Source organism: Podarcis liolepis (assembly GCF_965112155.1).
Source record: "Podarcis liolepis genome assembly, chromosome: 6".
In the NCBI taxonomy this organism is placed as follows: Eukaryota; Metazoa; Chordata; class Lepidosauria; order Squamata; family Lacertidae; genus Podarcis; species Podarcis liolepis.
The window spans coordinates 15,331,362-15,348,854 of NC_139559.1; the positions used below are offsets into that span (position 1 = coordinate 15,331,362).

At 41.3% G+C, this 17,493-nt stretch overlaps 1 protein-coding gene across 4 annotated transcripts; it reads right to left on the reverse strand.

Annotated features, from left to right (window-relative positions):
* Positions 1-120: 120 nt before the first annotated feature.
* Positions 121-17,473, reverse strand: RAE1 (ribonucleic acid export 1). Of its 4 annotated transcripts, none has more exons than XR_014527305.1 (14): positions 17,332-17,473; positions 14,994-15,090; positions 14,195-14,299; positions 12,581-12,673; positions 12,189-12,275; positions 11,430-11,516; positions 10,616-10,687; positions 10,277-10,384; positions 9,273-9,379; positions 9,077-9,152; positions 7,448-7,642; positions 7,130-7,215; positions 4,404-4,695; positions 121-4,243 (listed from the first exon to the last, which is right to left on the reverse strand). XR_014527305.1 is itself a non-coding variant. In XM_083508219.1 (14 exons), exons 2-13 carry the CDS (start codon positions 15,081-15,083, stop codon positions 4,692-4,694), a joined length of 1,110 nt encoding a protein of 369 aa, XP_083364345.1. In that variant the 5' UTR covers positions 15,084-15,090; positions 17,332-17,473; the 3' UTR covers positions 121-2,339; positions 4,664-4,691. The 4 variants fall into 4 exon arrangements, 3 of the variants coding, with proteins under 3 accessions (XP_083364345.1, XP_083364347.1, XP_083364346.1); XM_083508219.1 differs by having other exon boundaries at positions 121-2,339; positions 4,664-4,695; XM_083508221.1 differs by lacking the exon at positions 4,404-4,695 and having other exon boundaries at positions 121-2,339.
* Positions 17,474-17,493: the final 20 nt, after the last annotated feature.

Here is a 17,493-nt window from a genome sequence, read left to right on the forward strand (position 1 = left end):
AAGGTGGGATGTAATTTCATTAAATTCTCTAAGAAGAGGAGATAAATTGGTAAAGAGTTCAATGCAATGCACTCTCTTCTCTCCTCACAACCACTGGGGGGAAAAGCACAGAATTAACGAATCTTGCACATTTTATTTTGCTATAAATTCAAGTGACATGACGGACTGCTTTTTCTAGCAGAAATAGTCTTAAACCAATAACCCAGGGATCACAGTTATTCCTAGTTGCATATTATATTCACACCACAGGTCAGATTTATACAAGAAAGTCACATAAATTCAAGTTTTACTGCTTGCGACCAGTCCTGTGATCCATTTCTTTTTGTCAACAAGATTACAATGTGTGGCATATTACATGGGGTGGAGGGTGGGGTGTGTGTGTGCTGGTGAGCCAGATTTTTTTATAAATGAAGGTTGTTACTTCTCGTCAATGGAAGTCATAAATTTGACTACTTTCAATCTGGATTAAGACTGAATTCTTACATACGTCAAAAGATTGAGAATACTCATTTGGAGTGCAAGATCACTGGAAAATGTGTTTCGAGCATTAATGTGCTAGTGGAAAAAACTTTTCAAAAGGTCTTAAAATTAGGTTTGATTCACACCAATAGCCAAAGAGCTGGTAAAACTGCAGTGGACTCTTTCATTTCAGACTTGAGAGCACATGGCTGAACATATCTTCATGAAAGAATAGAAAAATCAAGCACACAGAAAACCAGCATATCAGAGATAAGGCTGGATTCTGATGCACAGAATTTATTATGATGATTAAGGGAAGGACATTTGGTTATGATCCATGATCTACAATCTGTCGTAGTACAGTCCACTTACCACCTCATAAAGCCCTTGTAGATCACATAAATGCATTAGAAGGCAGGGCTTACACAGAGCTGGTGGTAGAGGACCTCAGTTAACCCTTGGACAGTGCAGGAATATTACCATAAATACAACCTAGAACATGTACAATGGATCACAAAGATTGGTCCAATTGTACACCACCCACTTAAATGTGGCTAGCTGCAGAAGGCCTTTGAACATCCAGCCCAGATTAACTAGGAATACTATTTTGAATGAAAGAGCAAGGGAGCATGAACAAAATTCTTTTCCCCTTTCTCCTTGCAATAATCCAATTTATGGTAAGAAGCAAGGCCTGAATGATGAAGGGAAGGGAATGCCAGAGGCTTTTCCTCAGGCATAAACTAAAGCAATACACATTAGAAAAAGCTAGGATTCAGCTTCGGTGTCTTTTGTCATGGCCAATTCTTATTGTGACTGGCGTAGAGGGTGGTCGCACACAGCAGACCTTAAGGCAGAGCAGTGAAGATGCAGGAATGTATTGCAACAGAAAATGATTATTTTTGGCGAAGGGAGGGGTAGGGGAAGAGGGAGACACCAGGGATGGCAAGCCTGCAGGCATTCTGCAAGTAGGGAGCCTTCTTCAGATTAACCAGCTTGCTGAGGAAGAGCTGCTTTCTTACAGCATCCCCTCCCCCTTCATGCAGGGTGCTTGCTGGAACCACTGAGCCTCACCATCACATGAAAAGTTCGTTATGCAATACAGATGTTTCTACGTGCACATTGCAGGGGAACAGCAGTAGTCCTGGGCAGACCATTGTTCATCTCTTTAACATACTGTATTTACATCTCACATTTTTCCCATCAGGAAACGCAAGGTGATGCACATGAGGTTCTCAAGCAGTTTCCTATCCATGCAGGCACGGACCAGAACGGGCCCATCATGCACCCTCAGATTATGTCAGGGATAAGGATGCTTTTACACCTTTACTGATCATGGAACGAAGCCCCTTGCTAAGCCTCCAATAAATTTTTCAAGGTGCCTGGGAAACTACAGAGCTAGGGAAACGAACTGGAGACTGTTTTGTTCTTGGCAAGGATGGAGAAGGCAGATGATACAATTTTGCACCTGTTGTTCAGCTATGTGAGCCTTTGGGTGCACATTTTTAAGCTACAGGTGATTGTCTGCCTGTTAATGTTCTATAGCTCAGTTTAAAGCGTCTGCTAGTAGTATCATGTGCCATTACTGTGCAATCCTATGCAAGTTGACTCAAAAATACGCCCTTGTAGAAGTGGGTAGAAACGTTGACATAGGTCAACCCATAGGAGGAGAGTTTAAGGAGAACCAGAGGCAGTTCCCACAGAACAAAAAACATATCGATAAAAAGGTTTAGGAGGAGAAGAAAAATAAAAACCCAGCAGTATAGTTTAAGCATTTTGGCTGCTACAGGTAAGATGGCACAAGGAAGAAGCCCAACTGGCAAGCAAGGCTAGCTAACTTCTGGATAGAGAGACACCTTCCTCAGTTGAAGTTCCTGTGGTACCTTCAAAACAAAAAAAGAACAAGAGGACTCATAAGGGTGCTTATTTATAAAACTCAACTCCAGCCCTTCAAAGAGCTTAGATTACAAAGAGAATAGGGAGGCACTCCAGAGGCTAATTCATTCAACCTTGTTCCACTAGTGTCCAAGCAAACACTCAAGGAGCATGACAGCCCTGAAGAGTTGTGCATGGATAAGATTTCTACTGAAACACTGGAAAGGAGACAGTGGGGAAAGAACATTTTACAGCATAAATCCTAGCACAAAGGTGAACAACAGTGCCGCTGTTTGGGTTTTTTAAAGGAAGCACTAACAAGCCTGTAGGGCTTAGAAATAACTCTGCAGACAGACTGAGCCACACCATGCTGCTAATTCAAACACTTTGGTTTAACAGGATGGCAAAAGGGGCTGGCAGTTCCTACCTTCCCTTACTCACTTTCCTTCTCTGCTTCTGGCTATGCCAGGGATGCTACATGAACTTATTGTTTATTTGCTGCATTTAGAACCTTACCAACTCAATACATATAAGTTTCATAAAATACATTTCATTTATTTTACAAAATAAATAAATTTATTAGCCACAGGCTAATCTTCCCTACTGTATAGGGACTGACTCCTATATGTTTGATTCTTTAGGATGTTTCTTATTTTAGTGGTTTTCATGCTGTGTTTGGGAAAATTCTACAGCTCTTTTTGAAGCCAGTTCCTTAAGAAGATGCACAACAGAGAACAACTTTCCTGAAATATAGGTTGACATTTCAAGTGATCTTCTCCCTGAAATCTGGAGTTCCATGGGAATGATGGGAGTATTGATTGATGTGGGGGGCAATGTTGACGTTCAATAGGCCTGGGCGGTGTCCTGCATGAACTCAGCATGCACTGCAGAATAAATTCCAGAATCTCTTACAGCAAGGTGGAGGAGATGTTGCTAAATAGCTGAGAACTAGTAGCTGCGCTCAGAAATTTGGTTTTGGGACAACATGGAAGTATCATAAATAAGCAATGTATTCTGTACCCATTTGCTAAAACACAAATGCTATAATTTTTTTAAAAAACAGCAATATAGACCCTTCAATATAGCTTAAGAACCTTATTTAGTTATAAATCAAGCTTTCAGTGGTAACTATTTTTTATATGAAATATCTGGTGTGCAAATGGGAAACTTGATTTAAAACTTCAATTTAAATCAGTCCACTCCTAGTTTTATCACTTTCATCTCAAAATAACTATGAAGGCTACAGGAAGAATCCACTCTCATTTTCTGCCTCATCCATAAAGCCAAGACACTTATTTTCAGAAAGCTACGTCAGCTAATGCACAAAATGCTCTAACAGCATACGTAAAAAGGCAATCAAACTCTGCTTAACTCTGGACTTGCCCTCAAATTGTTCTCCTCTCATACAAAGCACAGAAATGTAATGCAAGTGATACTCCCTGCAGGTGCATCAAAAGGTAAACAGAATATAGATTCCTGAATGAGGGCATTTCTGAAGGAATGTGCTCATATAATCAACTAAAACTCATACGAAAATAGCAGCCTGCTACCTTGTTATAAAGGTCTTTGGGGAACCAAGTTTATCATTTCAGCTCTATCGGGTTCCTACGCTATACTCATAACTTGCTCCCAAGGATAAAAACAAAGAGGGTGGAAAAAGCAAGGAAGATCTGGATCTGTTCCAAGTTCCCCTTTCAGTATGGATTTGCAGAGTGGCTGTAAATAAGTTGCTTTATCAGGCACAGACCTGGGTTTCACATACACAAAAAGGAAGTAAAGGACTGGTTCATATCTGAATGTCAATATAAATCACCACGCGAGTGCCCCATGAGAAAACAGCAACCATCTCACCAAATGTAGTCAGTCTAGCAAATAAGCATGGTGCTTAAAACTGCATAATACAAACATAATGCTAAGCTTTCTTGCAAAATAAAAAAATTCCTTCCAGTGGATACCATCTGAAGAAGTGTGCATGCACACAAAAGCTCATACCAAGAACTAACTTAGTTGGTCTTTAAGGTGCCACTGGAAGGAATTTTTTTATTTTGACTATGGCAGACCAACACGGCTACCTATCTATTTCTTGCAAAAGCGAGCCAGAATTACAGAGTAAAAACCAGTTTGCTCCTGAAACTTCACCAACCATTTTGGAAGGAATATCAATGCTGCATGTGTCGATCATGGGGTTTCACTAAATTGCCACGCCACTCACTAAAAAAAGGGAAATATATACTATGCTCAATTTACTACACAGATAAGCAGGCGATAGCTCAAGTGAAGCCAGGGAATATTTGCTCTGCACAGGTCACACACGTACACACACCGTTGTTACCTGCTAGGGCTTCTGACCTCCACAAGATTTAACTGCAAAATGAAAGATGTTGCTTTTATAATCAGAAAGAATAAGCATTAAGTCTGCAATAGTCCATTTGCAGTTCAGCAGCACACGAACGCTAAGAAAACAAAACACACACCCAGCCCTACCAAAGAAGGCATGAACTGCTAGCAGCTAAAAGTTAACTGTACATGACAACTAGAAGCAGCACAAGAGGAGCTTGCCTTGAGGAAAAGATTGAGCTGATAGTCAAAGTAATGAATTTGGCACTGGAAGCTTTTAATTCTGTATCAGTTTCACCTCTTGAGATGTTCAATGCTATCTTATTTACTGGCTATTCAAAGTACTGTAGTTGCATCCAAAGTACTGGGTGTATACCGCACTGCCATTCTAAATACAGCTATACATAAGCAACATGCATTTCCAAGGCCTTCAGAGCAGATAATTCTGGACTGGTTATACAAAATGCAGGGTATAATCTTGTCGTATGAATGCTGGTTCCCCAGGACCTTCACATATAGAATTGGCAGACGCGTGATACATGGCCCTATAGTAAACTATTGCCAGTATTTGAAGAAGCCCATGTTGAGGTTAAGAACCTTTTAAGCAAGGTATTGGTCAAATGGTTTTCATGCATCCTTGCATTTTGTGGAAAGTGGCCCTTTTGATGAGAGATTCCATAGAACCTATTTTTTGTTCTTGAATTCAGGCTATCTGTACCATAATGGAACCATCGTAGCTCATGCATAGAGCATGTGCTTTAAGGTCCTGGGTTCAACTCAACTGGCTCTCCATTTAAAAGGACCTCTGGTAGAAGGACTCAGGAAAGCCTTTCTGTTGCAAAGCCCTGAGAGCCAGCCAGAATAGGGAATACTGGGCTAGGCGGCCAAATAGTTCAACAGCTCCCTATGTTCCTAACCGTGAAAAGGGAGCTACTCACATTCAGCTGCCAAACAAAAAACTATTGAAAAAGAACAGGCCTTTCACTTGCGTATCAGTGAGAGTTGGCCACTGAATTCTTTAGCTCAGCAGCAGACATTAATTTGCGAACAATACAAAACAAGAGACTGGTTGAGATTCCATGAAATCATTTAATAAGAGTGGTTTTAAATATTTTGCCTCTGATCCCTCAGTTCACCAGCGCTGACAACTGAAGTACTTACATAAGGTTTTGTTCAAATTCAAAACAGTTTTATTTCAATCATAGCGCGTTTTACAACATATGTGCTTACAGAAAAAATTCTGACAGAAGCGTATTTGTATACAAATTCAGCCCCCCCCCTTCCATTCATAATAAAACGGAAATCGGCATCAAGCTTTTTGTAAGAAAATCCTTTGACGTTTTGAACAGCAGATTCCCCAATGTGAATAAGCCTGGACTAGATGCACATTACATAAGCCTCTGCACCATTTCTACTTAGTTGTGTTCCGATGAGGTTTACCCGCCTAACGCTATGCAATATTAGTGGAGTTAGGAATGCTTTCTCTACTTGGAAATAGCTGCATCTGCAGCTTTTTTAAGACACAGATTAGGGCACAGAAGTGGTCCTATTATGTGGCACGTGTATATGAAACTGTTCTTTTAGCTATGATAAGGCCCTTTCTTTTTCTTGCTACTGCAGACATGGGCACAGAGCAATGCAGAGACATCGTATTGTTCGCCCGCTATCTTGCATCAAATGACCAGGCAAGAGTTCACAGAATCACAGGCACAACAGTATTTCTACATGACACAGAGTCCCTGGGTCTGTAGTCACCTTCTCAACTATTGCATACAAGAGAGGGCTTGTGCTACGCAACTCTAGCCCCCTAGTGAGTTGCCCACATCTTAAAACCACAACCTAGGCACAGTTTGCAGCGAAATCAGAACGGAATTATTCCTAGAATGCATCAAAACTTAATTTGGGTTTATTCTGGGGTATTATTTTTTTTGCCTTCAGTACATAGCCTGCATACATGAGTAGAAAAATATGTCTAAGACCAAAAAAGGGTACACATTGGCAGCAGATTAATATTAATTTTACAATTCTATGAAAAAGAAAACCTCAGAAGAATCTAAAATCACACAAACTGACTTTCCCCAACACTTATTAGCCCCCAATTCTCAATCCAGTAAGAAAAAAAGGTTTGCTGAGAATTATTGCAAAGCACACTTTTTCTGTAGTATTCATAAAATATTGGCAAGTACTTAGGATGCAACAACTGTTTCTTGGTCCAGTGCAGGGATTTTGCTACTATTAAGAAAACTGGCAAGTCTTCATGCAAATGTCAGGCATTCCTGGGCAGCATGGAACACACTAGTCAAAGGGTACTTTTCCAGTCCATAAGAATGTACGTTGGTAATCATCACAGAGACCCCTGCTAAGGGTTACCAATCCAAGACAGACAACTGGAACGAGATCAATGGGGAGGGGGCACATGGCGAGAAAGCAGTGCCAGAAGGATGGTCTGAATTATACTCACTACTTCTTATTTCTGGGTTTTAACTCTTCGGCAGCATTGCGCAGAAATATATAGTTCTTCTTTTGCGGATTATAGAATTCATGCCCCTGCAAACATGGTTAAATACAGTTGTATTACACAGCAGTAACAAATTAAACCTTAACCAAGAATTTTATTTAACATCTTACAAGTAAGTGGGCCTCTGGCTGCATTCGGATATTGTGCCACAATACTAGGTGTATTTCCTTCTCTTTCTAGATATTTCAGTTTAACTGAGATGCCGAATTTCTCCAACAACATCTATTAAAAGATGCTCTCTTTACGTTTCAGCCAACTCACCTTTGACCAATCGTAACTAGACGCATATGCAAATATATTGCCGTTGTGGTTGAAGGAGCAAGCAGATATTGGCTGGTCCAGCTGTTCTGAGGTTTTTAGCTTCGTCCGTGCATCTTTATCCCAAAAGCTGAATCTGCCATCAGATCCTACCGTTGCAAGGGTGCCGTGGGCAGGGTGAAAGGCGATCCCATTAACCTTCAAAGTAATCATTTAAAATTAAATTTAAGCATTTTCACGCCACTCTCTGGAAAACATTTCGAGTGACTTACACGGTATCAGTTTGCGCTCTCGGGCTTATAACCTAAGAGACATGATAGCAAAAGAGGGATGAGGAAGGAAGAGGAAAATTTTCACATTCAAGCACCAGTTTCAAAAGTGAACAAAAGTTTGATCAGTTTGAAAGTTAACAGATGAACCAACACACTTTGGAAAGAAAGCAAATGATGTATTTTTAAAAAGTTATCGCAAGCTTTTTTAGTCATTTCAGACCAAAACAACAAAGTTCATTCATGTAAAAAAAAAAAAAAGTCTATTACTTGACAGTTTCCAATACTTCCCCAAAACACTTTATCACCCTTCCCTCACCTCCCAGTTTTATACCACTGAAGCAAACCAGACACTACAACTAGCTCTGCTCACAAAGGCAATGGTCACGGGGAAGGACTGGAGGAGGAAAGGAGATGAACTGTTGTTCTTCGGTCCTTCCTCACCCACCCCACTACACTAAGCACAAGGTGGAGTCTGAACTGCTTTTTTAAAGCTGGCCCTACCGGCTGTTATCCCCAACATCCACAGCCTCCAGGCCCAGAAAGAGGGGCAAGGCATGCTTCCCTCTTTCCAAGCCAGAAGCTCTCTCACTGCCTATGCTACAGAATCTGGCTCCTTGTTTCGGCAAAGGTGGGGAGAACTACCAGAAACAAGTTTTCCCTCCACTGACATCTGCTAGAGCTGCATAAGATGAATACTGGTCTCTGTTCCCATGGCGTCTGCCAAAAGTGACTAGGACACCCAGTTTTAGGGGTGGGGGGCAGGTTTTGGGCCCAACACTGCCACGTGCAACTTTAAGTTTCCCCCCACGGAAACAAAAGGTGTGTGTGTCATTAGATCTTATGGTAGAAAATCAAGATATACACTCAAGGGATATCCTTGGCCTGGTAATCCCAGTATTTTTTTTTTTGGGGGGGGGGGGTTACCCCTCCAAAATGTTTCCCAAACCGGGTCCCATTTGCTTTGTCCTAGTTAACTCAATGGAATCCGTAGCTCTAAGTCCCAGTTACTAAACATGCTAAAGCGGAACAAAATGCTAGGAGAGAATATTGGAAACTGGCTATTATATAGAGAAGTATCTGACCATCTGTCCCAAGGGCATGGGGAAATGTCATTTTCTTCACTCAAGAACGTATTTTACTGGAATAAAAAAAAAATGTAGCAGGCACAAATTCTTCAGCGACTCACATTCTGATTGTTACAGATGTCAGTTTTCTGCCTTTAGACAGAAGCAAAATTTCTCTTTAGGGACAAAATGTCAAAGAACGAAGACTCCAGATTTGACATCATATCTTATACTTGGTCTGGATAACTTTCAGCAGCCCTGGAGGATCCTTATTGGATGTCGTGCGAAATACTTACAGCATAGATATCCTGAGGTGCAGATGTATTTGTGCCATTGGAACGATGACATTTGAAGGTGAAGTTGTCTTTGGCACTGGAAGAAAAAAAAAGCATTTGTCATTTCACATTGCACGCAACAGATTGCTTACTTCTACAAGCCCATGTTCCATGCAAGCCTAAGTGGGCAGTTTGTAGCCCATTTCAAGATACTTACGGATTTGGTGGGTTAATGTAATGAATGGCTACTCTTCCTTCGATGCTTCCTAGGGCAAACCCTGTTGGCTTGTTCACTTTGTCTTTAAAGATAGCAACACAGCGATGCTAAATGGGGGATAGAGGTTGGGTTTTATGGCACCATCTTATACATGTCTACTCCAAAGAAAATCCCACTAAGGTCAATAGGACTTATTTCCACATAAGTGTACATAGCATTGCAACTTCGGTCAGCTATCAAACAAGCATAAAGCGTTAGCAGGGACAATGCAACATTAAAGCTACTGAATAGTTAAGAGCACGCAGAGCATTTACTTATTAGGAGAACTCTAACAGGATTTTTAAAGATTTTGCCAAAGAATTGTGTATGATTCAAATCCCAATGGGAAGAACAGGTCCAAATATTCAAGGACCTTTGGGAAGTAGTTATTTCTCAGACGTCAATTTCTGGCTGCACTCAAAGGAGGAGGGCCAAGTTTCAAGTAACTCACTTTGGGTTTCTCAAACGGTAGCCCACCATGCCATAAGACAAACCTTTTCAGAAACTGAAGAAATTTTCAAAGTGATTTGCATTATGGCATGGAGGTCTGCATGCCAAAGAAAAGAGTGTTTTACAATTCCATATGTGTAAGCTCAAGTTCTCTTAAACACTTGAAATAGCATTTTTGAATTCTAGATTATCAAATTTAAATTCCTTGTAATAAGATATATGCTGGCAAAGTCATTTTGGGGGGTTCTTCTAAGAAGCTATTCTTCCAACCAGTTTTGATTCTTATCCCTCTCAAAAGAACAGCTAAGAATAAAATTTAAGATACCAGTAGTGATAATGAGAGCTATTTATGTAAACAACTTATAGAATTTGGCCCATGATGCTAAAAAAAATATCTATCACATATATAGAACAACTGCTAGAAATACTATTTTTAAAAGTATTGATTTAGGCACAACTTAAAGAAGGCCAACTTCCTATAAATCAAGACAAGTTAGCTCAAGTTTAATTATTACCTGATGCTTAAGTGGAGAGTCTATTCTTCTAAATTCAGAAGGCTGATTCTCTAACTGATAAACTATTAAGCCTCTCTCTGCAGTAGCTACGACAGCCATGGGGTATACCTGAAACAAGATAAATTAAAGTAAAAAGTAGAAAATAAAACTTTTAAATTATCATCTGAATCAAAATTTACATAAAGTCAAAAGGAACAGTAAAAGCACTTGCCTAAAATGATAACGGCAACATTTAATACAAACTCAGCCTGTTAATTACTGTGGTAGAAAGACAGCTAAACAAATGGCAAACGACGGCATGTTTTCATGCAAACACAAGCCAAAAGATCTCTTACTTACTACATCAGCACAGTAGCACCGCTCAGGCAACTGCAGGGTCATCATTGGCGTGGGCGATCGGGTGTCCCAGAACTAAAAAATGAAAAACATCAACAATCCCACGCATAAGGTATTAAACAGGCTATCTTAGCAAAACAAGACTATGCCGTCTCCATGTCCTTAACTAAGACTGGTTCTGGAAAGCCTGTGTATTGCAAGTCAATACAACAATGAATGGGGTGAGGGGCTTTGGTTCAAAGACGGTCTCAAGGATGAACTGAGTGTATGGGGTTTGTCTCAATCTTTGCAAGCTGAAATAATCGTAACTTTGCTCAAAGCATTTCAGTGTGCTTTTACACACTGAAGTCATATTAATACTAGATACTACTATATAAACAAGCACCGTATAGCTGGCTAAGGACTTTGGGCATTTCACATGCGTTCTTTATCATTCTTAGAGCAACCTTTTAAGGGAGGAACTGGGATTACTCCTATGATACAAACTAGGGCACCAAAGGACCTTTAACAGTCATTTATTGAGGGAGCTCATGGCCTTGCGGGATTACAATCAGGAGCTTCCAGTTCATACCTGACACCCTCAAGCAGAAATGTTAGGCACACTTATTTGGAAGAAAGGCCCACTGAATGCAGCAGGGTTTGCTTCTAAGTAAACATGCATACAATTGTACTGCATACAATAATGCTACAAACAAAACACGGAAATGCTACAACAAAACTCACTATTTTCTGCATAATACATGCTACGCAAAATCTGCTGAAAACATTTTCAAATATGTAGAGCAGCATTAATGCAATCAAAATATCCACATCTTACCTTCAGAGTTTTATCCCAGCTTCCAGTCATCACACAGCTATAATTTGGTGCTTTAATCCAATGGACAGTCTTTACAGGAGCTTCATGCTAAAGGACAAGAAGGTTTTAAAAGATGTCTAGAATAAGGCTCATTCATGCATTTTAGGGTGGGTGGAGACATAACTGGAATGAAGACCGCTGCTTTTTGTTCTTTTGCAAAGCAAGCCTGGTCTCGCCTTGTACCTTCTCTTTTGATGGACATAGTTAGCAATGCAAAGCAAACACTAATCACATTGTTAGCCACCCTGAGCTATTATATTATTATTATTTATTATTTATTATTTATTATTTATTATTTATTATTTATTATTTATTATTTATTATTTATTATTTATTATTATTATTGCACTTCCCCCCATTTCACACAGGCATGGGAGGATAGAGCATTTAGGGCATATAAAGGGTACTGCAGAGCTTTTCTCTCCTATCTTCTTACAAGCTCTGTTTGAAGGATCTATGGATAAAATTGATAGGTGAACCTGGAGTGTACTAAGAATATATACCCCTGTATCCATGGGAAATAGGTTGTGTAGGCTTGGTCTACTTTTTAGTTTAGCCTACCCACTACAGCTTTCTATTAAGGTAATGCAGACCATGCGTAAGAAAGCTTCCCCATTCTGATGAAGATGGATTAAAACTCTTGACATTTATCTGAATGGAACTTCATTTAAATACACTTCTATTCAGCTTTTCTATAAAAGACTATGAAAAAAATCATACCTGTGCAATTTGTATTGCCTGGTTGCTGTTGAGATCCCACATTTTGGCAGTTTTATCACAAGATGCTGTAAACACTTTACTCCCATCCTATATAATGACAAGAGAAGGTGTGGGTGGGAAATACAAATTCCATAGTATTTTATCTGTTTCTAAAATACATGTCCAAGTGTGACAGCATATCAAGGGCATAGATCTCCTGATATTGTAGAAAAGAACATTAGAATTTTCAGGACAGGATCATGCCATTTAGTGGATGCAGGTTATTCTAAAGAGGTTTTTCCATCCAACTCTTCCGTCCTTCTCCACTGAAGGAGAAGCTATATAGCCTTCAGATTTCCCAAAGAAACATTACAGATCTTTAAGAATATTTCTTGCGCAATAAAAGGACGTACGTCACTCCAGCAAACGTCTAGCACAGGTCCTGTGTGCATTTGCTGTGCTTTTGGAATTGTCTGTCCGTTATCCTGGACTTCCCAACAACGAACCTGAAGTAAAGAGACAGAATAATTTTAAAGTAAGATTCATTTGTACACCACTCTTAATGTACAGCTGTTAACATTGTTTCCCTTAAAACTGTCAGGAGCTCGTCCTACACTTGAGTAGGACCCTGGTAGAGACACATGCCCGACTGGCATGTTCTCTCCCTCCTGTTCGTTTGTTTGGGAGCTTCAAGCTTTCTTCAGCCCGAACATCACAGCGACCGATGCCAACAGACACTGGCACACTTAGGGATCTGCAGAGTCTTTGCAGCTTGCGTAACAGACCTCAGCAACTCAGCATTTTGGCTAATCTACTTATTTACATATAAACACACATGGAGCACTACACCATGGCTCCCTCTCTTTCTAGCATCAGATAGTAAAGAGAAAGAACAAAGGACAATAGTCCAACTTCACGGAACACAGTAACACCAACATCCTGTCTCCATCACTTCCCATTCAAAACATAGACCATCATGTGATAGACAACAATCCTATGACTGCAATCATGGAGCAGGAATTCTAACAAAAACAACCCTGAAATCTTGTGAGTGTTCCATTTTACATCAAGACAATGGAGGTAGTGAGATTGCAGCCATCTGGTGAACCCTTTTCCTTAGGTTTTTAATTAAGGCTTTTGATTTCCACCTTAGCCACTGGGCTGCAATGTTTCTCAACATTACTCTAAATATTATTATGGGTTTTTCAGGTGTTTTGAAAACACTAGGCCAAAGAACCTCCTGGTGAACTGATGCTGCTTTATGAAAGCATCAATAAATCTGTTGCTTTTAAGGTGCCAGAGGACTTTTATTTTTGCTACAATAGATGCAAACCTAATCCTATGAATGCTTACTCCCAGGAATAAGTACCACTGTTCAAAAAAGCTGATTAAATATGAATAAGACTGCAGTATAGCATGACTATTATTTTAGAATTTGCCTGCTAAAACAACTTCATTCGCAACAGATGCACCAACCAAAGCAGGATACCTTGAGGCCGCAATGCAATATCCACTTACTTGGAAGTAAGACCCAGTGAACTCCATGGGACTTACTTCTGAGCAGACATGTATAACATTGTACCATTAGAAAAGAGTGAACAATTAATGCACACAAGGATGTTATGTCAACATCTATGTGTCCAGAGAAATGCAAGCTAAGATGCTACTCCTACCTCTATTTTTCATCAAATTGTTAATGTTTTTAACAATTAAATTATTTTGTAATGTTTTATGGGAAGTGATTCATATACAAAATAAATCATCATTAGTCTCTATTCCAATAACAGGAGATGTTCCTTGTTAACAGGAGGCAACCAATATTTTTTAAAACAACATTTAAATTGTTAATGCTTTTTTATAGTCTGTCAGTATATTGCAACAGACTTGTCTCAAAGAGTGGTACACAGTTGCTTTAAACATTAAGATTATCACATTTTGTCTGCAAGAAGCAGATGCCCATATTCAGTATGAACAGTGCAGGCAACGTGCATGGTATGCCTCAATACCTACTTTCATTTGTTACTTACATCATTTGCCCATGATCCTGCAATGAGGAAATTCCCCGGCAATGTTGGTGGGCTGAAAGCTAAACAGCCTATGCTGTCATCAGGTGGTGAAGTAACTTCAATATCCTGGAACAGAAATCAAAGTTAGAAGTAATATATCTGCCTGGAGACATGTCTAAGAGAATATCATTACACTGCTCCCACTGCAGGATTTATTTCCAATTTATTTCACTCCCGATACCATGTGCTATCTTGAACATCAAGTCCCCAGCTCAAAGTAGCAATTCTCAACGGGTATTCTATTAACAGGCAAACACCCATATATGTACATCCATCAATTAAACTTAACCTCTTCCAACTGAACAAGCTAGCTTACAGGCTTACTCTTAAAATCCTATTCCTCTTATATATACAGCAGCATATATAACCACAGGGGGTGCACGAAAAGGGGGCTGCAGAACACGAGGAGAGGAGGTCTATGTGCAAGGGAGTTGAGAAAGAGAGGACGGAAGACAAATCTGAGTGAATGTGAAAACGGTGGGCACAAGGGGGGGTTGCAAAAAAGGAGGGACAGGTGACATGGGAATGGGAGTGAAGATGAAAGTGGGGTTACGAAAAGGCTCCAGAATAATGGCTTCATAACTGGATGGAAGGGGGAAAGGGTGCATAGTAGGTGCAATGTGTAGGAGGAGGAAGATGCAGAAGGTTGCCATGGGAGTGGTCTTTATGAGGGAAGGAGTTTGCATGAAAAAGGGAGGTGGCATGGATAAGGGGGTCAGGTGAAGGTGAAAACAAAGAGATGCAAAGTGGGGCTATATACCTTCATAGGGTTGTGATTATCTGTAGCTGTGCTGCCAAACATGCTGGTACCTCCAGTTCCAAACCCTGATGTTGACCCAAACAAACTCATCTTGCCCCTGTAAAAATAATTGAAAATAATTTAAATAGAAGCATTTTCTATGCGGACTATGCAACAATCATCATCCTCATAATACGACCACTTTTCATTCATTTTTTTACAAAAATAAATTTATGCCCTGAATCACACAAATGCAGTGGCATAGAAGCAAATCTGAAGGATCACCTTCTCTCTCATGACTTATCCAAAGTCCTTATCTGGGATTCTCCCTCCAGACCCATCATCTGAAGTTAGGCAGATGGTGACTGGGGAGAAGACCTTCTACAGTGAAACCTTGGTTCCCAAATGGCTCTGTTCTCAAACAGAGTTCCCGAACACTGAAAAATCACAAGTAAATGCTCCGGTTTTTGAAAGCTGAATGTCCGACACAGCTTCTGCTTGAGTGCAGGAAGCTCTTGCAACCAATCAGAAGCTGTGCCTCGGTTGTCAAATGTTTTGGAAGCCAAATGGGCTTCCGGAATGGATTACGTTCAACAACCGAGGTTTGACTGTATCCTTCCTGAGGATTATATAGTAGTTGTTGACATGGCTTCTGCTGGATTTTACTGGTGCTACTTCTGTGACTTATATTGTTTTATGCAGTGTTTTATTGTCTGTTTTAATTTTGTATACTTTACACTGTCCTGGGAGCCTTGCACTGAAGGGTGGTCTATAAATAAATACCACTGAATTAAGTGGGATTTACAGCACAACCATACGCATGCTTACTGAAAAGCAGGTCCCACTTTATTCGATGAGATCTTACTCGTTCTTTAAGTAAATGTGGTTAGGACTGAATCCTTCATTCAATATTCAGATAACACACTGCTCTTTATGCCCCAGAAAGGAGAATTATCACAATGTAAGTGGGGGCGGCACTTTGTTCTCTACCTTAATGCTGGTTCACATTGTGGAAAATTCAAAATTTTACGTAGCGCAAGCAGTGTAAAAAGGTGCATCTCCAGGAAAAGCATATGGATACTCTGCACATATTCCCAACTAAAAAGGGTAATGAAGCATTCATGCTTTCACTGCTGTACATTGTACAAGACACATCCCTGTAGCAATGATAAAGATCACACTGTTTCAAGGTGACATAGCAACAGTGTAGGGCATATCTATGCTGTGCCTTGGGCAACTGCATAGTTTTTTTCTCCAGAGTTCTCTGTAGTGGTTACAACATGGGTAGGCAACCTAAGGCCCAGGGGCCAGATCCATCCCAATCGCCTTCGAAGTCTGGCCCGCGGACGGTCCGGGAATCAGTGTGTTTTTACATGAGTAGAATGTGTGCTTTTATTTAAAATGCATCGCTGGGTTATTTGTGGGACTTAGGAGTTCGTTCATTCCCCCCCCCTTCAAAATATAGTCTGCCCCCCCCCCCACAAGGTCTGAGGGACTGTGGACCGGCCCTGCTGAAAAAGTCTGCTGACCCCTGGGTTACAACAACCCTGGACGGCAGGGGCCACTGCTGGTATCCCCATAGGACCGTTAGCAAGGTCGAGGCTAATAGACTCAGTGAGCCATGGAGTTGGAGGGGACCCCAAGGGTCATCTAGTCCAACCCCCTGCAATGCAAGAACCTCAACTAAAGCATCCATCTGCCCTTTTCTCTGCCTGTCTTTCTTTCTTTCTTTCCTCCAGCGCCGAGGGCCTTCTGGCAGTTCCCTCATTGCAAGAAGCAAAACTACAGGGAACCAGGCAGAGGGCCTTCTCGGTAGTGGCGCCTTCCCATCAGATGTCAAAGCGATGAACAACTACCTGACATTCAGAAGACATCTTAAGGCAGCCCTGTTCTGGGAAGTTTTTAATGTGTGACATTTTAGCGTATTTTTGAGCTCTGTGGAAGCCGCCCAGAGTGGGTGGGGAGACCCAGCCAGATGGGCGGGGTACAAATAAATAATAATAATAATAATAATAATAATAATAATAATAACAACTTCTGAACTGCCTTGAAGAATAAAGTCCTGCTCCGACAGCACGTGGGGCGGAAGTCCTTCCATTCAAGCGGCTCTACTGCGCTGCTTAAAAGAGCGGGCTACCTGCCCCCCCCATACCATAGCTGGGGAAGGACCCCCATGACGCCGCCAACCGAGGGAAGGGCCGTGGCTGAAGGGGACCGAGCGGGCGCGGAGAAAGCCGGGAGAGGGAACCAGGGAGAGAAGCGCGAATGCCACGGCTCCAGCGGGAGGGCCTGGCGAGCCACGAGGCCGGCCCCGGACGCCACACGCGGGCCTGGCCGGGCGCAGGGAAGGGGAGCGTACCTCAGGCGGGCCGGGGCCGACCGTCCTACTTCCCCGCGTGACCCTCTCCTCTTTCTCCAGCCGGAGCGCCAAGGGAGACCGCGGAGCCGCGGCAACAGAACGCAGGCCCCTCCACGCTGCGCATGCGTCACCGTAGAACTGAACTCGTAGGCGCTGGCGTCA